The 26,333-nt window shown below is 40.6% G+C and overlaps 1 protein-coding gene and 1 long non-coding RNA gene across 15 annotated transcripts in view; one reads left to right on the top strand and one right to left on the bottom strand.

Moving 5' to 3' along the window:
• LOC123392036 overlaps window positions 1-8,056 on the top strand; it is a 37,875-nt gene extending 29,819 nt beyond the window's left edge. Inside the window, exon 3 of the long non-coding RNA XR_006606721.1 lies at window positions 7,816-8,056. This is a non-coding gene — a long non-coding RNA (uncharacterized LOC123392036). The remainder of the gene's footprint in view (window positions 1-7,815) is intronic.
• RUFY3 (RUN and FYVE domain containing 3) overlaps window positions 1-26,333 on the bottom strand; it is an 82,408-nt gene that overhangs the window by 45,648 nt on the left and 10,427 nt on the right. The window contains exons 1-2 of one of the 14 annotated variants that reach the window (XM_004766316.3): window positions 21,514-22,848; window positions 4,206-4,259 (exon numbers count right to left, since the gene is read on the bottom strand). The exons of 10 other annotated variants lie outside the window; for them this stretch is intronic. In XM_004766316.3, the coding sequence (XP_004766373.1) occupies window positions 4,206-4,259; window positions 21,514-21,691 (232 nt within the window). In that variant the 5' untranslated portion in view covers window positions 21,692-22,848. Of the gene's footprint in view, window positions 1-4,205; window positions 4,260-21,513; window positions 22,849-26,333 lie in introns of those variants that run through there. 3 more of the 14 variants (XM_013063414.2, XM_004766317.3, XM_004766307.3) reach the window with 3 other exon arrangements.

The raw sequence follows: 26,333 nt of genomic DNA, 5'->3' as shown, positions 1-26,333 counted from the left end.
TAGGATTTGAGCAGAGAAGAAGTATGATAAAAAATCGAAGATGATGAGTCTGAGAGGATAATGCCAAGGGAATTTGGGGGCGGAGGACCCGAACGGCCTGCCATGAAGAACTAAACCCAGTCAGAAAACAGAAGAGTCACAAATAATCCAAGATTTTTGCCCTGTGAAACTGGAAGTGAAAATGAAAAAACCGAGTAACTGTTTTGGGGGTAAGGGGTCAAATCAACTTGGTTTTGAATACGGTAGAGGACACTTACATGGAAGCATTCTCAACATATTTTTCATCACATAGTTGTAAATGCAAATTAAAGTTGGAGGCTGGATAATCACTAGCATAGGGATAATAGTGACAATTATTAGAAGGTTTCACCAGAGGAGATAGGTTTAAAGAGAAAAGAGAAGGATGCAGGATTAGTGGCCCAATTTAGAGGATGCCAATAATTGTACGCAGGAAACAGAATCTGAAATAGAGTCATTTCAGGAAAAGCCCTTTTTCTTCTATCTGCATGGCTAGAACATTTTTCAAACTAAAGGTCACACCCCTCAGTGAAGTATACAATCGATTTACTATGTCCCTTATAGTGAGGTCATGTATTGTTTTACAAAATGTATGTTCTGGATATATACAAATAAATGATGTATGCACTGAGTTTTGATAAAGCATATTTTACAGTGGGTCTTGAGTCAAGTAAGTTTGAACTTTGGTGTAGTGGTTAAGGGCACAAGCTCTGGGGGAAGCCTGCAGAGTTTCAACTCTACTTGCACTCTTTCCTGTGGGACTCTGGGAAAGCTTCTAATCTCTTTGCTTTTACCTTGCACTTTTATTTTGAGATAACTGTAGGTTCGCATGCGGTTGTAAGAAATAATAGAAATTTCACGTACCCTTAACCTAGTTCCCCCAAAGGGTAACATCGTGCAAAACTAGACTACATCACCAAAACCAGGATACTGACACTGAATTACAGTCAAGACACAATGTTGCCATCAGCCAAACCCTCTTCCCCCTCTCAACCCTTGGCAACTACTATTTTCCATTTATATATATGTTTTATCACTTTAAGGTTAAATTAATGTAATCACACAGTACGTAACTTTTTAAAATTGGCTTTTCCCCTCCCACTCGGCATAACTGCTTAGAGATTCCTCCAGGTTGCTGTGTGTATCTATGGGTTATTACTCTCTGTTTCCGAGCAGTATTCCACTGGGAACCTTAACTCTGCAGGCCTCAGGTTCCTCATCTATGAAATGTAATAGGGTTTTGAAGACTAAACAAATGTGTGTATGTCAAGTGTTTAGAAATATGGTTCTCCATAAACAAGTGTAGGAACGTTATTTAAAATAAACCTTTACTGAATGACTATGTGACACAGCGCTAGATGCTAAGAATATCTCTTAGATGTGTTCCTTCCATTTTTAAAGATGGTAGATGTTAAGTCTTAACCCAAAAGAAAATATGTGAAGGAACCAGTAAGCAATCTTGGTCAAATAATACTTCATACAGGTATATTATTTCCTTAATTCAAGTAACATCCCAACCATTTCAATGCTTAGAGAGATGGGTAGTAATCTGGGTAACCGTAAGTTCAGAGTCCATATAAGAGGCTAGTAATGAGTATAGAAAGGAATTTAATATTTATTGAGAAACTAAAGATAGTATACTATGTGCTTTTATTATTTAATTTTCATAATTTTCTAGTGAGTTTCCAAATTTTAGACACAAATCAGTAATAGTATGTAATGAGATGAGATGCCAGATAATGCCATCAGTGTTGAAAGCATGCTACCTTTCCACCCGAAGGCAACACTTCATATTCAATCAAACAAGAGTTACAGACACATTGAATGTAACACCAACCACCACTGTAAGAAATCAGTTCACCAGAAAAAATTTCAATCTCGACAAAATTTAAACAAAACAAAACCCTAAAGCTAACAGTTCTAATTTATAACCCCCTAGAGTTTGTTACTTTAAAAAGCAAATTCTCAGGAGGCTGGAAACCAGTGTTAACACTTCATCTACTAAAAAGGCAACTGTTAGGACAAATCCATGGTAACAGATGAGAAACAGAATTGAAACGGCTCAGCAGTGAAGGTCTCCTGAAAAGATCTGAGCCCACATCCATCGTCCACTTTCTCAGTGTCTAGAACCGGAATCAACCGCAGACCCCGAGCTGCTAAGTATGTCACGCATGGGCAACACTCCGTACCTCATGTTTATTCTTGTTACAAGTATGCATTTATAAAAACTCTTAAGTTAAACAGTACAGTAAAACTAGCATTTCACATAACTGAAATGAGGCAAGAGAAATAGAAAATGGGAATAAAAAAAGGATGAAATGACTCAAAAAAGTTAATGAGTAAAGTCATTTCCCTCCCCCATTCTAATTTTTTCTTAGAACTACATTCTAGAAAGACATTTTTTCTGAAAATACATTCTTGACCAACATTACCATACACTATGTGACTGGTGATCCACTGAGGTCATCAAAATATTGAGACAGTTCACAACTTCAGGTTTTTAATGTGTTATACGGTTACAATTCATCTTATTTCCCTTTCAGATTTTACCTACAATAATCACTCACAAAAATTCCCTCAAAAACACAATGAAAAAGAGGAGGCTGCCTCCCGCAGTAGGCCTGATTCTTAAAGTGGCACTTTGTATTAAAGAAATGGAATTTTGCCAGGTTGAGTCCTAGGGAAGAAGTCTTCAAGAATGGCACAGATTAGTTGGCTTTTATGAAGCACTTTTCTTTAGGGCCGAGCCTATTAAAGGAATCAAAACCTAACACTTGTGTGGTGCCTGGTAAATCATCAGAACAGCCGCTACCCTAACACTAAACGCTACTCAGCGAATGAATCAACACCCGCCTCTTTGTTTTCCTTCGTCTATGATCTGTCAATCAACTGAATTACACACAACTAGTTACAATAAAAGCAGAATCAAAGTTGGAATAAAGACACAGTTTCACTATAGGAAATGAGATGAAACTTAGAATAATTTACTTATTCGAAGTACAATGATGAAGAAGATACTACTGGGCATGGGTAGTCTTGTCTGGTATGACCAAAGGGACTGAGCATAGTACCACCCCAGGTCTCACAGGGACACTGAGAAGTTTAAGACATAGAAAGATTTTATACTCGAACTAGGGACGATAAACACACAAGAACAAGTAAAATGGTTCAAGCTCCAAGTCCTGCAGGCTTGGGGAATGGAGAACTGAATGTGGGCCACAGCTGTCACGGAGCACTTCCTTCGAGATGCTCCCATCTGGACTGACAGGTGTGTTGGGCGGGGGGGGGGGGCGTTAAATGCTCCCGGTGGAACACTGCAGGAGGCAAGGCAGGAGAGGAGGCTGATGCCCTCACGCACAGGCAGTGAAAGGGCCACTCGGTCTGCCCGCAGGCCAGGGGATGTCTATGTGCTGAAGCTGGGGGACCTTCAGGGCCCAGGCAAAGTGGGAGAACATAAAATGATACAGTAAAGTGGAGCCAAACTTCAATTTTTCTATTTTTATTATAAATTATGTTAACTACCTCAAGCTCCCTAAAGTTAGGTGCCGATTACAGAATAAACAACTCTTGGTGTGGGGAGCCTTCATATATTGGAACATAGGTGCTTCTCTTGGAAGTAATTCCACCAGAAAGTGATGCTATTACAGGACCAAGCTGAAAGTGCTGAATGCTACGGAAATCTGCAAATCTGAACAACATTCCAGACTGGATACTTCAGATTCTTGGGTTCTGTCTTGTTTCTGATACTGTGGAACTCACAGGAATATATACTTTCATGAATGATAAAAGGATTTACATCTTCCCAACAAATAAATGAAAAAACAAAAAGCCATAGAAAAATTTGATATAACTTGAAATAAAGTCCCCTTAAAACATGATATCAACAAACATCTTAAAGGGACAGCATAAACATGTACTTATGACATTGTGCTTGGAACCACAAGGAGAAAGATTTAAAATGTAAGACTCTGAAAACCCTAACCCTGTTCAAATGAGGCACCTGTTTGGAAAAATCTGGCAAATATTTCTTACTATTCTAGTTATTGCCATGAGAAACAAAACCTAAAGCAGACAGTCTGGTTTATGGAAAACAATCAAAAGGTGGTTAGAAATTAAAAAAAGAAAAGAAAAGAAAGAAAGGAAAAAGAGGAAAGAAAAAAGCTGAAAGATGTTGGTGTGGCACGCACCTTCTGTATCATCGCGCATTTGCTCCACCAAATCTGTCAAATCCTCCCAAGAGTCTTTGCAAACGGCAAAAAGAAAGGAAAAGAAAGATAAAATGTCATGCAAGCCAAGAAAGAAAAGTGCTATTAAAAACAAGGTTTCAAAAGGGATAACTGAAAGGGAGATTTCCTAGAATGCTTTCAGCTTAACCCAGAGATTAACAGTGAAAGGGGCTGGGAACATCGGAGGCGGAGGACATTAAGCAGAGATATCAACTAAGACTATTAAATCTGCTTCAAAGCTAAAATAATTTCAAAATTTCTAGTAAGAGATAACAAAGATGCGCATCCCACAAAAAAGTAAAAAAGATTTTTTTCCCACTGAAAATCAAGACTAGTCTGTTGGTATCTTTTAAGTGCACACAAGATTGATTTCATTCAACGTTTGTTTTGACCACTTCAGTGAAGCTGGAAAATAAGGGAATGCTTTTTAGACTAGGCCAAATGTCATGATACAAACTAGTGACTCTTCTTAAAATAAGCAAAGAAAAATCTAAATACCTTCCCCAAAGCCCTCCATCCCCCCAATTCTTCCCCAGATCAAAAATAAAGGAGACAATGCTACTTTGAAGACAAATCACTTATAAAAGTACTCTCTCCTTTTACTACAAATTCAATGTTCTTGTAAATAGAATATTCCACATGAGGCAGAAGGACAGAAAAGAACACGAAGATTACAATATAATAGTACTCTGTGTCTTAAAGCTGTAGGATGATTGTTTGAAAATAAATTTTGGAAACCTATGGAAATTTTTTGAAAAGTATACCAGCTTCTCCTGCAGTTATTCTGAAGCTATTATATTGTACACTATTGCAATATTTATATGCAAACACAAAATCATGTGAATTTCATATGTATAAATATGCAGCAAATAAAGAGAAATTGTCAGAAGGTGAAGCATAATGAAAATGAGAAAATGGGCAAAGGATACTTTGTCCACAATAAACCTTCCTTCCTGAAAAATATACCACAGAAACCACCATAGGGTCTGAGGCAATAACACAGAATCACGATCTTAGAAAAGAATTTATCATTTCTCACCAGTTTATTATCACTGTAATTTAATTGGTTAATTTTTAGTTAATAATAAATAACTAATAAAGGGAGAAAGAAAGAATAATGTCTATAATAGCCTCAAATAAATTTAGGTCATGTTTTAGCACCAAATGAGTCTAGGCAAATTTACGAAAAATGCTTGGTTTTCAGAGCTTTTTTGGATTCTGCAATTGTGGATATATATGTAATAAAGATAGTGTTTCATATGGAAAAAGCACAGTATCAGCATTAGTTACTATTATTTTTAGAGTAAATTAATGTTAAAATATCATTTTCAAGTAGAATCTCCTGCTATAGATTTATACTACCTAGGATTACAGAATTACAAGAATATAATCTTAACTATCACATGAGTTTACTCCAAAGACTTGCTATATTTGGGCGCCTGGGTAGCTCAGTGGGTTGAAGCCTCTGCCTTCAGCTCAGGTCGCTCAGGTCATGATCCCAGCGCCTTGGGATCGAGCCACTCAGCCGGGAGCCTGCTTCCTCCGGCCCCGCACCTGCCTGCCTCTCTGCCTACTTGTGATCTCTGTCAAATAAATAAATAAAATCTTTAAAGAAAAAAAAAAAAAAAAGACTTGCTATGTTGACCTTGTGAAAGTCAGTAAGGTGAATATTCCTATTTTATCCTACATTTTCTTTACCTATAAACTCTATTTGTCACCTAATAAAAGTCTACCTAGTTACCAAAGCAAAATACAGAGGTCCTCCAAGACCTGTGCACAGAAGAACTCTGGAAAAGAAATCTCCAGTTAGGGAGGGGTGCTGAGTACAAGGGGTCTCTCTGACTTTCCCCTTGCCGTGTCCCAACGACAGCAGTTTCCCAGTCTGTTCCAATCAGATATATATTTTTTTATGCTTTAAAAACAAAATTTAAAAATTACGAGTGTCAGAGATGGAATCAATTTAAAAGAGCTCTCCTCCCCCCGAAAGATTAAAAAAGGTGTTTTTTTCTCCTTCCAAAGTTGTTCTCTACTTACCATGACATGCTCAGCATTTCATTACAATAAACAATGGATACTGTGATGTTCTTTTATAATCTTCTCAAAGAAGGATTTATAAAATATTAAAAAAAATTATGCCCTTTGGAATATGGTCAAGTTATTAAAACAATGAAAGTATCTAAATACATGAGTTGAAGATGGTAGTACCATAGGCAATTCTTATCTTTCCCCCAGAACATTGCATTTTTCTTAGGGATAATACTTGGTTGCTTTCGAGCATGTTTTGCCTGATCTAAAAATCTATAATAACTTTGTATCATACAATACCTATTCATGAATTTCAGAGAACAATGATCTACAGAAGAGAGGCCTGCATTACAATTTTTCTATGGATGGTGCATAATTCAGAGCTGTAGCAATCAGACCCATATCAAATACATACTGTAAATGTGAAATAGTAAAGGGACCTTCTAAAGTTACTCTAGCTAAACAGCCTCAGTTCCCACTCAAAGCACTAACTGACAAGGAAAGGAGCTGCAGAGCTTGGAAATGCCAAGTGGACTGTCACTGTGTGTAGTGCCCTGAGTCTGGTGACGAAACATCAGGACCACCCCTCCACTCTAGATGCTTGGATTAAATGGTTAGAAATGCTGTACCTACCACACTCATGAAATGCACATGAACAAAGTCATTTTTCAAAGTCAAGAGATAAGAGACAAGGCTGGAACTACACGAGAGCCCTGCATTGGGAAGCACAGCTTATTTGAGGCTCAGTGAACTATCTTCTGGGCTATATGGTTCTGTTTCAGGTCTAAGAATGACTAAGTCAGCAGACTGATTAGGTAGTACTGTCAAATATTTGCTTGGTGGCAATGGCAGTGTGGTCTGGTAGAAGGGGCCCTGGCTCTGATATGGATAAAGATTTGGCGCCGCTGTTCTCACAGGCCTTGGGCCCTGTGTAATTCCATCTTTTCTTTCTGGATGAGAGAATGATCTGAACCTCCTTCTCTCTCTCTCTCTCTTTTTTTTAAGATTCTATTTTTATTTATTTGACAGATCACAAGTAGGCAGAGAGGCAGGCATAGGGTGGGTGGGAAACAGGCTCCCTGCTGAGTGGAGAGCCCTATGTGGGGCTCGATCCCAGGGCCCTGGGATCATGACCTGAGCCGAAGGCAGAGGCTTTAACCCACTGAGCCACCCAGGCGCCCCAACCTCCTTTTCTCTTAAGAGATGCTTGAATGAGGGGTGCCTGGGTGGCTCAGTTGTTAAGCGTCTGCCTTCTGCTCAGGTCATGATCCATGGGTCTTGGGATGGAGCCCAACATCGGGCTCCCTGCTCAGCGGGAAGCTTGCTTCTCCCTTTCCCTCTCCCACTGCTTGTGTTCCCTCTCTCGCTGCATCTCTCTCTGTCAAATAATACATAAAATCTTAAAAAAAAGCAAGCAAGCAAGCAAGCAAGCAAAGCAAAGCAAAGCAAAGCTTGAAAGAGCTCGAAGTGCTTCTCCATGATTTCCATGTCCAGGGCTGTGAGAGCTCTCTTTTTAATACATGTTTTTTTTTTTTTTTTTTTTCAGGAATGTCGTTACTATAGACAACCCAATTACAGTCAAGTTTAGAGACAAATGCAACCAAGCTGCACCGTCTCCTTGAGGCTGGGTGGCTCTGATTTACAAAGTATATTACAGTTTCTTGGGGGAAAATCTTCCTGAAGCCCCAACCACTGATCATAAATAACTCTTTAAAGGACTTTTGTGAAAATAAAAGCTAGCTAAAGGGGGCACCTGGGTGGCTCAGTGGGTTAAGCCGCTGCCTTAGGCTCGGGTCATGATCTTGGGGTCCTGGGATCGAGTCCCGCATCGGGCTCTCTGCTCAGCAGGGAGCCTGCTTCCTCCTCTCTCTCTCTGCCTGCCTCTCAGCCTACTTGTGATCTTGTCTGTCAAATAAATAAATAAAAAATCTTTAAAAAAAAGAAAATATAGTTAAAAAAAAAATCACACTCCTTAGGTATTGTGTCGACTTTGCCTTTACAAGAAACCAACATGTGCCCTGTATTCTCATTTGGCTAACAAGCTGGACTCTTCTAAGTATATCTGCCATAATTAAGAAAGCAAATAGAGTGGGATTTAAAAAAAAAAGACCCTAAAATAAGTACTAAACGTGGTGGAAAAAACAAGTCAACATAAGCAGACCAAACGACAGGTTTAACAGAGGAGCTGCTGTTAAACTAATAGCACACAATTAGCTTGGTAATACAAATATTAGCACAGGAACTGCCAAAGTAGTTTTTTTAAAATGCTAAGAGGTTTTGTTCTAATAAACTAGTAATTTAGGTCAAGATCTATCTTTTCTCCACAGTAGAGTAAAAACAAAAACATCACCGAAGAAACACAAATGATCCTGAAAAAAGTAACACGAAGCAACTGCGATCCTGTGATTTAAACGAGAAATCTCTGTTTGGTCTTCCTCCCCAGTCCCTGGCACAGGGCTCCTGACCCTTGCGAGTTCCTAAGTAATAACAGCACTCGGAGCACTTCTGTTCTCATGAGGCGACTTGGGGTGGGCTCCGGGATGGGGGCTGGAGCCCAGAAAGACCAAGCCACGATAATAAGCTTGGACTTTTCCGTCCTGCTTCCCACTTCTTTAGAGAGAAGGGCTGGAGACGGAGTCTACCGATCATGCTATCTGGGGAAGCGCCACAAAATCCCCGTAGTATGGGTTTAAAAGCTTTCCAGATGGTGAACACATGTCCATACCAGGAGGGTGACACACCCCAAATCCACCGGGAAGAAGCTCTTGCATTTGGGACCCTCCCAGACCTCTCCCTATGTATCTCTTCATCTGACTGTTCATCTGTATCCTGTTATCATATCCTTTACTAAAGGGCAAACCTGCATGTTTCCCTGAGTTCTGTGAACTGTTCTAGCAAATAACTGAATCTAAAGAAGTCATGGGAGTCTCTGATTTGTCACCCAGCTGGACAGAAGTTGTGGGTAACCTGGGGATCTACTACTTGTGATTAGTATCTGGAGTGGGGGGCAGTTTTGCAGGATTGAGCCCTTAACCTGTGGGATCTGACACTGTCTCCAGGTGGACAGAGTCAGAACTGAGTTAAACTACAGGACACCCAGCTGGTGTCACAGAATTGCTTGGTGTTAGCACCTCCTCCCAACCCCCAACACATACACACACACATATTTGGTGACCAGAAGTGTCAGAAGTAAAGTATTCTCTGTGAAAGGAGAAAGACACAAGAAAAATACAGGCTTTCTTAGTACAGTTACCAATGCTTGAGCCATTTATTACTTAGTAAAGGATTTTACTAAGGCAATTTGTACAGAAGTCACAAACAGAAAATATCCCTAGACACACTGCCCTTGAGGAAAACTAAGTAACTGTGACGTTAGATAAAGAGGGATTGGTACTGGAGAAATAAGATATAATAGATTCCTAAGTCGGGTGAGCAGCTATGGGACACTGGAAGGTTGGGGAGGATATGGGCTGATAGGGACCGAGGGGATGAGGAAAAGGGGAACCCCCACATCAGTAGCCCCTCTGCTGCCTTCCCTGAATAGCAAGAAATAAACATGAGGAGTCTGATATCCTCAACTGGGAAGCTTGCTGCCCACAGGACTAGACATTAGGGAATTCTCAGATGAAACGCAGGACACATCCTAGGGCACCTGGGTGCTCAGTGGGTTAAGCCTCTGCCTTCAGCTCAGGTCATGGTCTCAGGGTCCTGGGATCAAGCCCCGCATTGGGCTCTCTGCTTGGCAGGGAGCCTGCTCCCCCCAACCCCCCCTCCCCCCCGCCCAGCTCTGCCTGCCTCTCTGCCTACTTGTGACCTTGTGACCTAAATAAAATCTTAAAAAAAAAAATGCAAACACATGCTAAGTTTTATAGCTCTAGAAGAAAGGAGAAATCCCAGCAGCCTTTCACCCCAGAAAACAGACTCCAGCAATCACAGAAAATCGTGAAATTTCTCATTATACTTTTAACAGTAAAATTCATTCTCTTCTGCTTACGATATTGTCATTAGCTTAAAGAAAGAAAAAAGATAAAATACAATCATGCAGTTTATAGCTGCTGAATCAATTGTCCTTAAAAAAAAAAAACAAACCCACACACAACTGTTTCCTTTGGAAAGTTCAGATTTTAGTACTGTGAGAAACCACAACCAACTGCAGAAGGGAAAGGCAAAAACGAGTTGCAAAGTAGCTAATATGTAAGTTCAAGATACCATGCTACTAAAGACTTTTTTTTAATGTTTATGGCAGCTTGGGGAAATGTGTCTAAAAAACAAAAATATCTTACTATTTGACTCAAAAACTCCCTATCTCAAAAGGAAAATTAGTAAAGTGCTCAAATTATAATCATAATGATGTACCTTAACCGTCAGTGATGGCCAAATTTAGAAACAACCTAAAGTTGTAACAAGGAAGTCAAAGAAATCATGGCATATCCAAAAAATGGAAGACATTAAATGAGGTGATACAGATTTCTATTTATTGATGTGGAAAGATACTATGGAGGAAAAAAGGCAGGTCACACAACACAGGAATGATACTATTTTACATGTAAAATCTGTGTGAGCTTGTAAGTGAACTCTGTACGTATTAATGAAAAAAGAGAATCTGATTACTAAATCTTATCTGTGGTTATCCATAGGTGCTAGAACTTTAGGTGAATTTTACTATTTTGTGTTTTATACTCTTCTGTATTCTATAACTCTTACAGTGTGAATATATCATTTATATAACTAGAAAAATAGAGTTAGTTTTCATAAAATACATATGTACATAACAATAACATATACACACTTTCTTAAAAACCCTCCATTATTTTCAGCACACTGACATATACATTTTATTTGGGAATAGTTAATTATAATGAAAAATAAGTACTTAGGGGCCAATTTGTCAACAAATCTCTTTCTATGTCCCTCTACACAGTGCTTTCAAGCTCATCAAATCTTTCTGTTTGTTCTCCAGCAAAGTTCAAATGTGAAAAACTCTAAGGAACAGGTTTTCATATTACTCCTCTGTACTCAAAAGTATTTCAGGAGCACGTGGGTGGCTCAGTTGATTAATATCCGCCTTCGGCTGGGGTCATGATCTCAGGGTCCAGGGATGGAGCCCCGCATCCAGCTCCCTGCTGAGTCTGCATCTCCCTCTCTCCCTCTGCCCCTCCCCTGCCTTCCTGCTGTCGATCTTGCTTTCTGTTGGGGGGAAAAAAAAAAGTACTTCATAGCAGTCATAGTGGACTGGTGGGGGGCTGGGGGAGCCATAATGGAAAACTGTGCCTTATTATACTTTCTATTTTTCTCCCCAAATGGAGGCACTGCCAAAAAAACCAAAATACAGCACACCCGAAGAGCAGAGAACATTGTGGGTCTCTCAGATGACAGCCCTTGCCCTTCCCAGCCAAGCCTCACAGGTCCCCGTGTCTGGAATCCGACCAGCCGGATTGTAATCGAGCTCCCTCACTGAGCACTTACCTATCTGGCACAGATTCACATCTGGAAAATGATAATACGTCAGCGGTTAGAGTATGAGGAAATGACCTGGCATGGAAGCTGACAGCCCAAAAAAGAGTTAATGTAAACTCCATTAAGAAAGGCACAAATTAAAGGTAAAAGAAAAAGCTCTGTTCTGAGAAAGGTCCGGAAAGGCTCGCCAACAGGGAGGAAGAGGGTGAGTCACTGTGATCAAGGACAGCGCACGGAAGCGGACCCCAGCGCAGGGCAGGAAGGAGCTGGGAGGAACTGGAATGAGAAGGAAAAGCTGATTTTTTTTTTTTTTTTTTAGATTTTATTGATTTATTTGACAGAGATCACAAGCAGTCAGAGAGGCAGGCAAAGAGAGAGGAAGAAGCAGGCTCCCTGCTGAGCAGAGAGCCCGATGCAGGGCTCGATCCCAGGACCCTGAGATCATGACCCGAGCTGAAGGCAACAGCTTTAACCCACTGAGCCACCCAGACGCCCCAGGAAAAGCTGATTTTACGGAGAGCACGATGGTCAGTTCTGAGGCTTCACACAGCTCTGCTGAGATTTCTCTCCCAGAGAAGACTTCATAAAAGTTGGGCAAAACTTACCTTGAAAGGATGACTAGCCAAGCTATTCCACAGCAGAGAAACAAGGAGGGATGAACTTTGTCCAAAGAACTTTGCCCAGTAAAGCTTCTGCGACGGTACTGAAAGCTACCATGTCCGCACTTGGAGAAGTTCACACAGACCGCCTGGTGCACTTGCGGTCACAAGCTGGAGACCCTGACGGCAGAGATCTGAGGCCATCCAGGCTGCTGGCAGCAAACGTTCCCATAATCTCACCGAGGGCAGATTACGAAAGTTGTGCCATATCAAAAGCAAACAGCAAGAGCGGGATTCTACGAAAACCAGAATCCTCTCAATTTGGTTTTTCTTTTCTGAACCCTTCTGAAAAGAATAAATCAAATACTGTACTGAATGCACTCGAGTCTAGACCCTGTGGTCACCCTTGGGCACGGCACGGAGCTTTCAGAAACCGAGCTCTGAAAACAAAGCACGCCAGTGAATAAACACAGGCCTATGACGTGGAAAAACTCAAACACATGCACATGCAAAAATGACACTGACGATAGAATTCAAAGCACTAGCCCTGCGTTCAGGCAACTGCTCCTTTTTGTGGATATGTGAAGCTGTTATGGAAAGTACTCCTAAGTACGGGGCAGAGTTTTCAAAAAGCTTACTTTCTGCTTTAAAAAAAAAATAGCATTTTTCCCTATTATAATAATATATCCTCTTTAGAATATTTGGAAGACATAAAGAAGTTTAAAGGATATCCTAACAATCACCTGTCATTCCACTATCCAGAGGGAATAACTTTTAACATTTTTGGTACATTTTGTTTTACTTGTGGTGAGTAAAACAAACTGTGACCAGTGTATGTAGTTTGGGAGACAGCTTTTAAAAATTACATTCTAAACAATAACCTATGCTATTAAATATTGTTCAAAAACACCATTTCTAGTGCCTGTTGTACAGATGTTTTAGAATTTATTGGGCCATTTTCCTGTTCAGCTATACTTGTGCTGCTTTTTAACGTTTTGCTACTATAAATCATAAAACTGTGCCTTGAATCAGTATTTCTATTATTTCCTGAAGATGGATGTCTGGTATAATCACTGGAACTTAATTTTTTGAGGCTCCTGATTCACAGTGATTAACTGATTTCCAAAAAGTCTGCACTAATGTATATGTCTACCAGCAGAGACCACACCCCAGTGTTCCTATACTCTCATCAGCGCTGAGTATTAGTCATGGATATATCAGAAAACAACAATAACAAATTATTATGTTACACTAAACTTCAATTTTCTAGGTAAGATACAGTGAGTCTGGAATAGAAGATAAATGACTAAAAAAAATTAAATTAAAAAACTAAAAAAACCCATAAATTGTGTGTAATGGAGGGAAGGTATTTCAATAATCCTTTCTTTCACCACTGATCATCTGTTGGGGTTAGGAGGTATCACTGAGTTCACCCAAAGTGTGTCGTTGGACAGCTGCCATAGACAGTACACAGTACCATGAGGCCTTCTGAAGGAGGCAAAAGAAAAGTTTTGCCCCAAAGAACTTTCTACATAATTTCATAAATGAGGAATCACACAGATTGAAATTCATCATTGGAGAATGATTCCAAGCGCATTCAATCAAGTGGCACAGACGGTACCCAACGATTCAGGAGATGAAGAGTGTTGCACATGCTAGAGAAGGTCTTGTGGATGAAGGAAGTCAAGGGGCCTCCCGGTTCCAGATCTGATGCCAGCATGCAGAATCTCAAGAGAGAAAGTGTAACATCAAGAATAATCAGGGTCCGGGCGCCTGGGTGGCTCAGTGGGTTAAGCCGCTGCCTTCGGCTCAGGTCATGATCTCAGGGTCCTGGGATCGAGTCCCGCATCGGGCTCTCTGCTCAGCAGGGAGCCTGCTTCCTCCTCTCTCTCTCTCTGCCTGCCTCTATGCCTACTTGTGATCTCTCTCTATCAAATAAATAAATAAAATCTTAAAAAAAAAAAAAAAAGAATAATCAGGGTCCTGGTGAAGCGAGAATCAACCCGCTGGCTGCAATCGTTAAGTACTGAATGGGAGTTTGGAAACAAACAAACAAACACACCAAAACACACCAGGTAAGTAAAATTACCCAAAAAGGGGGATGGAAATACTTGGCCTTTAAAGACTAAGGAGTCAACGCAGTGACTATTTCAAACGATCCATAATCATGAACATTTCTCTTACCACAAGCACCTTTTCACATCACTTCGTACATCTACTGGATACTTGAGCACATAAAGGTTCTTCCTGCCTGCCAGCAGGACAGTTTCAGCGATGTGCCCTTTGTGCTGTTTGGTAGTATCTGCGCAATCATGTAAGTATTTTCATGCACTTCATAAAAATGAGTGGAAAGAAGAAAATGAAAACAAGTGGATAAAAGCTATAATCTCCGATTTAATTGATGGCAATCGCCAAGCATACGCCAAAAGACATGCTTTGACCTCATTCTGACGTTCACTGGACTTAAGCTGGCCCATGCTATGTGTGCAAAACTGCTGGAAATATGTCACCGGGGAAGATGTCCTTGATTACATGCAGGTCTGTCGCTGGACTTCCACTGACTGAGTTCTGGCTGAATGGTGGCTCCCTGCATTTGATCTGTGGCTCTACCACTGACTATATTCCCAAGGGTCAATTAGTAAAAGGGGGGTAATAATATTTTGGCTCAAAGGATTACGGTCATGATTAAATGAGATACTACATACCTATTACTCAGAGGAAACAGTTCTTGGCACAAAATCACTACTCAGTAGGTGATAACGTCTCCTCCCACTCCAACCCCAGCACCTCCTTCCCAGGACTACTCCACATGGAACAGAGAAGGCTGCCCGAAATAGGACTCTTGTACAAGAACAAAAAGTTTGCTTTCATAAAGACTTCTTGGCAATTTTATGAAGAATGAATCAGTAGAGGAAGAAAAATGGGTTTGGAGAAAAACTGCAAGTAGGTGCAGGAATCTAGATGTGACATTCCTGGCTCCTGGTAGTTTTAGAAATGAGAATGAAAGGCAAAACTAAAGACTTTGTAGTGGAACACAACACAGATATCCTTCGTTTACGCCCCAACACACGCAGCATTCTTTGCTTGTTTAACCGTAACAGAAAACTGTAACAGCCAGATGCCTTGTGTGTATACATGTGTTGCATTAAATGCAAAAGAGCTAATTTATATAGTTAAGTGATGCTTTTGATATGATTAACACGTTCACTTATAAAAATAACTGGAGGCTTGGTTTTTCATCAAGTTCAGTTAGTTTCACAGAAGAAGCACTGAGCACTGCATGCTTAACATTTTCTCAGTAAATACATGCTTATCATCAAAAAGGTAAGAGAATGTTCACATATAAATAAGTGAAAATAGAAAATCTGCATGTTACTAGGATTCAATATTAAGAGTAATAGTTGGTTTAAACTTTTTACCATTAAGAATGGCTTTTTATAGGGGCACCTGGGTCGCTCAGTGGGTTAAAGCCTCTGCTTTCGGCTCGGGTCATGGTCCCAGGGTCCTGGGATAGAGCCCCGCGTCCGGCTCTCTGCTCGGCAGGGAGTCTGCTTCCCTTCCTCTCTCTGCCTGCCTCTCTGCCTACTTGTGATCTATCTGTCAGATAATTAAATAAAATCTTTAAAAAAAAAATGGCTTTTTATAAATGGATGACCCCACAGTTTTGTTCAGGATTTAATAGCTTATTACTGTTTTTCCTACTTCCAATAAAGAATTTTGTTATAAGAAGTGTCCAACAGCTCCAATTTAAAAATGAAACCATCTACAAAATAAATCTGATTTTTTTTTATAAAATAAGAGTATTAGTTGTTTTGTTTTTCTAATAATTTAGAGAAATGACTATTAAGTCTTATGTAGGAGGGCTATTAAAATTCACATATTATACTATTAAATATATGCTCATTTTGTTAAAGTATAGGAGTAAATGCACACACATAATACACTTATTCACTGTTAAAACACTTAAGATTTTATGATTAAAAAATTAACATTATGCACAATCAGAGGAGAAAAAAAAATCTGCTATTTCATCACTACCTCTAACATTTTATTTCTAGTAGAACATGTGGCTTTATTAATATTTCTGGTTAGAGGTGAAATTTACCTGGAAAGGAAATTTGGAAAGGGGCTGAAAATATATACTGATAAATCTTTCAGTTCTGGCATTCGGGTCTCTGAGAGTACTGTCTCCTCACCATCTCCACCGCCCAATACCCGCTGCCCCCACTTAATACCCAGGTAACTCCTGCGCATATTTTAGGTCTTACCCTAAACATTACTTCAATCGGAAACCTTCCCTGGAGTAAGATTTTTGACTCTACCAGTGTACTGCAATGACTATCATTTTACTTGCTTGAAGTACCCCACTCCACACCCCCCCACTTGCCAGTAAGTCCAGAAAATACAGAGGACTGGACTTGTTCCCTGTGCTGTACCTTAGGACCTACTAAGGTAAGGTGTGGGGCATAAATGGTAAGTAGGATATTTAAACGATGTTGAATAAAGGGTCTGTATGATTAAAAAACTGAGTTTTTAAAGTATTACTTTTTTCCTTTGTGGGGGGGTTCAAATGGACACTAAGGATTTTTCTTCCAGAAAAAAAATAAAGATATAAAATTTTATGTATGATTTTTAAGATCAAGGATCCTACATTTGGAAGCCCTGCACTAGATTACAGTGAATTCATGCTATGAAGTTTCTTGGTAAACAGCCATTTGGCTTTCCCTGCGAAAATGCCCATTGGGACAGGCACTTTTTACATGAAAACATATGTAGCTCCCCAAGCAGGACAGGGTTATACTAGGGTGCGGTCATATTAATGAGTAAAAGTACATTATTAGTAAATGTCAGTGGGATTATCTCAGCACCAGACATTCCCGTAGTCACTGAGTAACACCTTCTCCTACATCTTTAGGGGATTTTTCCTCGATTATTTTATATTATCAGTAGAGTACTCCCCAATATATCTTATTGGTAAAGTATTTCCTATTGAATGGAAAAACCTGATCACAAATCTGTACCCACAATCTGCACCCGCACTGTCCTTTGGGAAGCATGACGGGCTATCAATTTCTTAGTCCCTAGAACCAGACTTTGCACCGAGGGACGGCCAATAAATATTTCTGACCAACAGACGGGCCAAAACACATCCTCGCATACAGAGCAGCAGCACTACTACACTTGCAGATGTGTCAGATAAGCCACCTCTTTAAATAGGACAGTAACGCCTGCTCTTGTGATGAACCTAAAGCAACCTGCAACATCAGGGACACTGCAGAGTTGCGCGGTCACAGCACGGAGGAGGTCTGCCGTCACACGCGGCTCTCTGACCTGGAAATCCCCACGTCTGCCCTGCAGACCACTTCTTCCATAGTCTGTCTCGTATTGTCTGCATTTGAAAAGGACGCTTTCTAAGTCAAAAAAGTAATTTCAAAGCCTACAGATGTCTTTGTAACCAGATGGTGTATTTTATTGTATTAAATTGAACATCAGATTCCCATTCTGTAAAAGGTTAAAAGAAAAATAAGTATTGCTTGATAACTGAATTATACTTTTAACCAATTTTTTGTCTGTTTATGGAGGTCTAAGAAAGGACAATGCTAAAACGTGAATTTAAGCTTACTCACTACTACTTTAGTCTATCTGGTAAACATCTAGTTTAGACTGCTCCAAAGAGTTAGCCCTAAACACAGAAATATACATTAAATTGGTAGTGTGTTTAAGAATGTGTTGCATCTCAAGCTATGGCTCCGTGAAGAACTACGACACACATAACTAACATTTATAGGGTGTTTTTCATTAGCTATCTCACTTAGTCCTCCTAACCTACAATGAGGTAGTTACCGGTGCTAACTACTCGCTACTCTCCGGCTCGCCCAGCTCACCAGGTACCGCTGGAAACGGCCCCCTTCACCCTACATCTGCCTGATGATCGCCTTGTTATGTACGCTGTGTAGCCCAGTTTGACTCATTGAATGGAGCCTTTCCTGCACCCTCTCTTCTCCTGCAGAATTAGTCCGAGGCTCCTATCTTTAGGGGAAATCCACTTAAAATCATAGATTCGTAGATTTCCTCCTGGTTTAAAAAAAAAAGTGGACAGAGGGGCACCTGGGTGTCAATCAGTTAAACATCTGCCTTCGGCTCAGGTCATGATCCCAGGGTTCTGGGATCGAGTCCTGCATCGGGCTCCCCCCATGGGGACCCTCCTTCTCCTACTGCCTCCCATTGTTCTCTCTTTTTCTGACAAATAAATGATAAATAAAACCTTCAAAAAAAATTTAAAGGGGCGCCTGGGTGGCTCAGTGGGTTAAGCCTCTGCCTTCAACTCAGGTCATGATCTCAGGATCCTGGGATCGAGCCCCGCATCGGGCTCACTGCTCGGCAGGGAGCCTGCTTCTCCCTCTCTCTCTGCCTGCCTCTCTGCCTACTTGTGATCTCTCTCTGTCAGATGGATAAATAAAATCTTAAAAAAAAAAAATTTTTTTTTCGGGGCACCTAGATGGCTCAGCGGGTTAAAGCCTCTGCCTTCGGCTCGGGTCATGATCCCAGGGTCCTGGGATCGAGCCCCGCATCGGGCTCTCTGCTCCGCGGGGAGCCTGCTTCCTCCTCTCTCTCTCTCTGCCTGCCTCTCTGCCTACTTGTGATTTCTCTCTCTCTGTCAAATAAATAAAATCTTTGGAAAAAAAATTTTTTTTTCAAGTGTACTGAAAGACCACCTCCTTGGCTACCAATAAGCGCTGAAATAATGAAAGGAATGCTTCCATTCCCATGCATTTAAGGGTTAAGCTAGGCAGAAACTCTAGGTCTAGGCCTGTACTTGGGGTGCACAGTGAGAGGTGGGAGGAGCTCTGTTTTTGGGAAACAAAAGCTAGAAACTGCAAAGCTTCGACTGCTGAGGCCACACGTAACATAGATTATCGTCCTATGAGGGTATATTCTGCTTTTTGCCCATTTTCTCTTGTGAGAGTCAGAACACCTCATTGCAGGACGTGTGTGGTCAGAGAGCTTTCCATCAGTGAGTCAGTGGGAACTACAGCGTGAACACTCCTGCGTGGCCAGGCACCAGTGCTCCGTTTTGTCAACAAGGTGAGATTCACATTACCACTGGCCTGGTGATGGCTAAATTATACCTAATAATCACCACTGGCACTAATATTGAAGCAGGCACTTCCTGAGTCCAAATGACTGTTCAGACATCCTGAGTCAGCCAGCAGAGAAAGGAAATAAAAGCCCCGTAAAGCACCGCACCGCCTTGTTTCCTAGATCACTAAACCTAGATGCCTTCCTGTGCCTGGACTTTTCTTTTATTATTTCCATTTCTAATCACTTGAAATTGTTGTTTCTCTTGCCCAATTTAAGGCAAAACTCCAAAATTCAATGACAGCATTTCTCTGTTTTCCTCCACACCCTCTATAGTTGGTTCTAAGGCATTAAGAACTCCCTATTGGTCTATTTTCCTTCATCAAAGAATGTGCCACCTAGAGCTTAGTTTGGGCTCAGGTATATTTTCCAATGAATATATATATTCATAGAGTCCCCCTTGAAGGATTCGTACGGCACCACTACAATTGCTTACATGAACCAAACAGCTCAAGTTTGCTCACTCATAGGAATCTTGTTCAAGAAACAAATACAAGTCAAAGTACTAAAATTGATAAAAAGTACTTTTGAGACACTGATATACTGGGTTTTATAATTAAGGGAGTATTTCATATTCCATATTGCTCAAGATAGATGAGAATATTTTTGAAAACAAAATATGAAAATTGAGGCATTCGCCATAGACTTCTTGGTAGCCTTCTAAAAATGTGTTTTTCTTTCCTTAAAATTCTTAAACCTTCGGAGGCCATTGTTAACAATACCGGCTTTCTGTGAAATTCCGGCTGATGTTTTCCAACCCTTGTGCATGTTGAGTCTGAGACTCAGAGCCAAAGGAAGCTGCCCGACTGAAAACCCAATTGTGAAAAGGTGCAAAGGGCCTTAAAAACTACTGAAACACCGCCCTGCAAGACACACTGAAATGACTGCTTTGTGTTCTGTGAAATTAATCCTCTCTGAAACCTTCTCAAGGCTAAGCCCAAATGGGAAAATAAAATCCTTTTCGGAATAAAGGGTGAGATCTGAGTCATGATAAGATTGCAATACAAGGTCAAGGGCAAGGAACCACTTTTCCCTAAACCAATCTGCTATGTGCAATTCACCTCATGCTCTCTATTCTGCAGATATGCCTAAATACCAGGCAGATGTTGATAAAGGATTTCTCCTCATTTCTAAATATTTCTGTCTTCATTATTTTATAGTTAGAGAAAAAACACTAGCTAAGAAGCCACTACATGAGAAACAAATATTGGCATCTATGACTCAAATTAATTTTCTTCCTTACAGCATTGAGTTAGGAGCATTAAGGGGTACAAGCAGAAAACCTCTGATAATTTAGAAAAGGTTCTGGGAGAAAGTCACAAGTTAAGCGACCACAAAAGTCTCAAAGGTATTCACCGTGGAAATTTCAAATGGGTCATCACAGTTACCACAAATAAGTTATAAAAAAAGCAATGGCCAATAGATCCCATGGGTAGCGATTACCTTATTAATCACGTTTAACCTATTCAAAGCATTATCCTTTTTAAAGCATCCATATTCATTCAATAAGCACTGAATGTAAAACTGCTTTCTCATCTATAGTCCACATTATTACAAAAAGATAATGTCTGACCAAATAATTTCTAGGTATCATAGCCTGTTTAACATTATATCCTGATGCCTCTTGGTAAAACACCAAGTGTCTCAATTATGTCATGTACGATCTTATAGTCATACTGTCTTAACTTACTTTATTAAGAATTACTGCAGTTTCCATAATATCTTAGTACATAATCAGTATGAATAGCTTCTTCCTTATTAATTAGGGCCCAATGTGATAAGTGACTTCAAATGTTCTCTTTAGAGGCTTAAAGACAAAGAACTCTACGTAGGCACCAGCATCTTTTGAAAGGATACCTCGCGGCAGGGAAAAAGTAATTTTTCCCCCTAGAGTAGAGAAGGGGAACCGGGTAGTAGGTAAGGATGAAAGGTTTCCATGGTTGCTAAACGGTTAGAGGATGGGTTCTTCCTACCTGTCCCTGACCCTCCCAGCCTACCGTAACAATGAGAATGCTAGTGAGACGCTAGTGGACAGGATCTGACCATACCTTCGTGGGTAGGCTCTGGGTCAGGTGTAAGTGAGATGTCATCCAGCTCTCGCAGGCAGAGCCATTCTCCGTCCATAGACACTCGGAATTTGCAAAGGTAGATGGTCTCCATGGCGGCCTGTGTGATCTTGTCAGTGGTGGGGGTTGGCATATCGGTTGGAGGCGTCAGAGCAGACATGATGACTCAGCTGGGACCACAACACACACACACTCACACTCACACACACACTCACCCCAACAAAAATAAATAAAACCTCCTCACCAAAAAAACCCCAAATCCAAAGCTCTGGAACAAAGCTCTCAAGAAAAGGGGTGGGGGAGATTCAAACAAAACACAAGGAAAAATGCCTTACGGTTTAAGAACCAACTGCTCGAGATCAACAATTCTGTACTATCTTTTCTCATCGATAGCTCCTAGCACACAGCGAAAGAAGATGATGCCTGGTCTTCTCCTAGCTTCTCTCCTTGGATCTTCCCTTCCCCCACCTTTTTCAGCTGAGCTATAGGCTTTAAATCCCGCACAGCCGATGCCACCTTAGCTGGCTTTAAAAAACTGGCCTCTGCATGAGTAAGTGAAAAATCCTCCTTTGTGCAGAAAAAAAAAAAAACCCCAGAAAACAAAAACAAAAACAAAAAATCCCCGAAAAATAAACCAATAGTTTCAATGGAGCTTAAAAAAATCCTGAACTGCAGAAATCACTTCCAGGATCTGCTCAGATGAGCCGGGATGCTGAGTTCTAATAGGATTGGTTGTGCGCAGTAAGCAGGGTGTTGACCAAAATGGCTGACTAATGAACTGAACTGAAAATCCAGGCTCATGTGACCAGCTGCTCTGAACGTGGGGCGAGCAATTCCCAGGATGCTTTATAGATGCTGCTGAGGCAGGGAGAGCAATTAGGCTGCTGTTCTCATCCTGTACAACCCACTTCCAGACTGTGCTAGTCAAACTGTGATCAGACATAACACAAGGCACAGATCCTCATCCATTGCCCCGCTCCGGGATAAAAGGGCTGCATAACGGGAAGACAATGAACACTGGGTGGTACCCCGCAGCAAAGATGGGGAAAGAGGCAGATTAATTTAACGAGTACATAATTCACCTCTCATCTCTTATTCTCATATACCTAGCTATTAAAATTCTTTACTCTGCCAAAGGTGGTGTTTTAAGAAAAAGCTAAGGCGGATTTTCAAGTTAAATATCATACTCTAAGGCATTTATAATTTCTTTCCCCAAGGTACAAAAACCTGACTTTTCTAGACTGGACAGAAGTGCAAGAAAACAAACTTGATGGTGTAAAAAAGCAAAATCCCTTCCAATTAATGGCACCCTCCCCCTTCTGATGCTGCTGTATTTACCAAGTGCTTGCATAAAGTATGTCTTATGTTTCTTTTTTTTTTTTAATTTTATTTATTTATTTGACAGACAGAGATCACAAGTAGGCAGAGAGGCAGGCAGAGAGAGAGAGAGAGAGAGAGAGAGAGAGAGAGAGAAGCAGGCTTCCTGCGGAGCAGGGAGCCCGATGCGGGGCTCGACCCCAGGACCCTGAGATCATGACCCGAGCCGAAGGCAGCAGCCCAAACCACTGAGCCACCCAGGCGCCCCAGAGAATGAGTGAGAGAGAGCGTGAGAGAGAAGATCAGAGGGAGAAGCAGACTCCCCAAACAGCTGGCAGCCCGATGCGGGACTTGATCCTCAAGTCTGGAATCATGACCTGAGCCGAAGGCAGTCGCTCAACCAACTGAGCCACCCAGGCGCCCTTATGTTTCTTTTTTAAGATTTTATTTATTTATTCGACAGAGGGAGATGCAGCAAGAGAGAGAACACAAGCAGGGGGAGTGGGAGAGGGAGAAGCAGGCTTCCCTCCGATCAGGGAGTCTGATGCAGAGCTCGATCTCAGGACCCTGGGATTTCAAACTGAGTGGAAGGCAGACACTTAATGACTGAGCCACCTGGGCGCCCCTGTATTATGTTTCTAGTCAGAAGATAAAGCTCTGTTATATTTTTAAAAGCCTCTCATCCTGGAATATCCCAAGGGCATATTATCATATTCTCCTAAACCAGCCAACCAACTCACCCAGCCACACACCTATCTACTTACTGTATTATCCAATAAGGCATTTATACCTTGGTAGCTCCAAGTTAGGTGTTTGCTTCCTGAGCCACATAAATGACGAGATAAGGCATGATAAAGATTTTCTCTGAAAATGTTTTAGACAACTGAAAACAAGTGTCTGTTCTATTTAAGGATCTGATTTTTTTAAAAAAGATTTTATTTATTTATTTGACAGAGCAAGAGGGATCACAAGTAGGCAGCGAGGCAGGCAGAGAGAGAAGGGGAAGCAGGCTCCCTGCTGAGCAGAGAACCTGATGGGGGGCTCGATGCCAGGACCCTGAGACCATGACCTGAGCTGAAGGCAGAGGCTTAACCCACTGAGCCACCCAGACGCCCCTAAGGATCTGATTTTAAGGAGAAACCTCTAACTTCAAGAAATATATCCTAAGATTTATGACATACTGAAGATTTCTCATCAGAAGGATACCTTGATTTCTGAAAACTAAAAAAAATTCTCCTTGAATATTATTATAATTGTATTTTATATACAATATATATTCATGATATATTACATTTATATATATACTAAAATTTCATAAATGATTCATCTTAATTTGAGGTTGATCTCAAATAAATAATGCTAAAAACAAGACTCTGTAGATAAACAGGCGTTTCTCATACTGGTAAATGTCAAAATGTATATTCGTGTATGATCATTTACAATCAGGAAGAAAACGAGCAAGTAAGGAAAACGAAATATCCTAGGTTTGTTCATTTCTATTTAAATCTCTTCCACCATTATCCTACATCTGGACCCAGAGCTATTCAGTCATTCATTTATTCCTCCAGTAAATACTCACTACGAGTATTCCACATACCAGCAGTATGTGCAGCAGTAAGACAAGGTCACCTCTCCAAGGAGGCAGAGTTATGTATCCAAATCCTGAACACAAGTCTTCATTTAACACATTCACATTTAATTACAGGCTGATTCCTTTCTAGCTATGTACATTTCCATCTTACACATTAAAACTTTAAGGGGAATAGGTTATAGTTTCACTTTAAGCTATGCAATACTTCAAAATCTCGTAAGCAATTGTTAAAACCTTTAAATTAAACTTACACTGAATAGTTCCGGAAATCGCAATGCCAAAGAGCCCGGCCTATCTGTACACATGACATCAACACTGTAGGTCACTGATACATTCTTAAGATACAGAACGGTGAAAGCAAAAAGAAATTTGAATACTTGGACATGCTCTGGGTCCACCAATACCTGAACTGAGCCTGTCACAAACCATGACAATCTTTTTACCAACCAACCAGGAAGCATTTACTCACTCTGAACACAGAGGGATTGACTGCAACACACCAGCATAACAAGAACTTCTTGGTCAATGGCAGAGAAACCTGGTTAATATTCCTGCCAAAGGTCCTTCTCTCCGGGGAGAAGACACCAGGAGGGAAGCTGAAGGGAAAGAAAAGCCTTCCTGCGTGAGCTAGCTTTTAGTTTTTTATCAGCTGGAGGAGGTATTAGCAGTCATTTCAGAAATAAGAACCATGGGTAAGAAGGAAATCCTGTATTTCCACTCTTTAAAGCGTATCTGCTTGCAGGTAAACACCCCGGAATCTTCAGCATGAAGTTTCTCATTGTTCACAAGCCAAGAATTCACTATGAAAACAGGCACTATTTTAAACTAATAAAAATAATTCTGAACATTGTTTAGTACTAGCTCAGAATGTAAAGATACCATTAAGTCATCAGTGAGACAAACCTTGGAACTTTTTCCTCTTTGGCTCTTACCTGTGAATAAAGGCACATACTTGTAAGGTAGTTGTGAGGAAGACTGAGGTGTAGCCTGTGGCCCTAAAATGGAACTAACAGGCTTAAGTGAAATTCAAATCCAAGGTGATGATCTGAATAATACTATGTTCTAGCTGCTTACACAGCTCAAATTTTCCACATTGTAATTGATTCAAAGCAAATGAGATTCACATGTCAAAGTCAGAAGTCACATTCCTTTTAAAGAATATTTACTCAGCTACTATTATAAGAGGAAGACTGATTTGTCATGCTCAATGTCCCTGTTATACAATGTGGAAAAATTATTATTTAAGGTAGCTATCATGTACTGAACCTCTATTTTCCTGTAGGTCCTTTACAAATACTGTATCAGAGCCTCACAAGAACCTGCAAAGCAGATACTGGTATCACCTCTTTACATACAAAACCAAAGCTGAGCCAAATCACTGGTCCAAGATCACACAACTAGCAAGCAGCATATCTGAAATCATGATCTGCCTTTTGGAGGGGAGGAGGCAGAGAGAGGGGGAATGAGAGAATCCCAAGCAGGCTGTAGGCTCCAGACTGAGCCCATTACGTTGGGCTCAATCACAACCCTAAGATCGTGACCTGAACCGAAATCAAGGGTTGGATGCTTACCCAACTGTGCCCCTCAGGCGCTCCCCAAACCAAAGTCCATGTTTTCTTTCATGCCTTGAAATGTCAGCACTCCAACCCAAGGATTAAATTTTAATTAGGGAAAATAAAAAATAAACAAAAAGCAAAACCAATTTAATATGAGGCACCATCCCCATAAAATTTCCCAAATATTAATTTCAACAAATTTAAGATTAGAAGAAGAGGAAATTTTTATTAGCTTTCACGCTTTACAAACCATATATTCCACTGACATTCTGGTCAGGTTTATAGTAAGTATTTTCTGAGACACTGAGAACCCAGCACAGATGTCCCCTTTTGTGTGC

The sequence above is a fragment of the Mustela putorius genome, unplaced genomic scaffold (assembly GCF_011764305.1).
Source record: "Mustela putorius furo isolate JIRA1106 unplaced genomic scaffold, ASM1176430v1.1 tig00000430_pilon_pilon_pilon, whole genome shotgun sequence".
Lineage (NCBI taxonomy): Eukaryota > Metazoa > Chordata > Mammalia > Carnivora > Mustelidae > Mustela > Mustela putorius.
The sequence above is the reverse complement of the archived record's forward strand: the minus strand, read 5'-3'. Positions and strand labels throughout refer to the sequence as shown.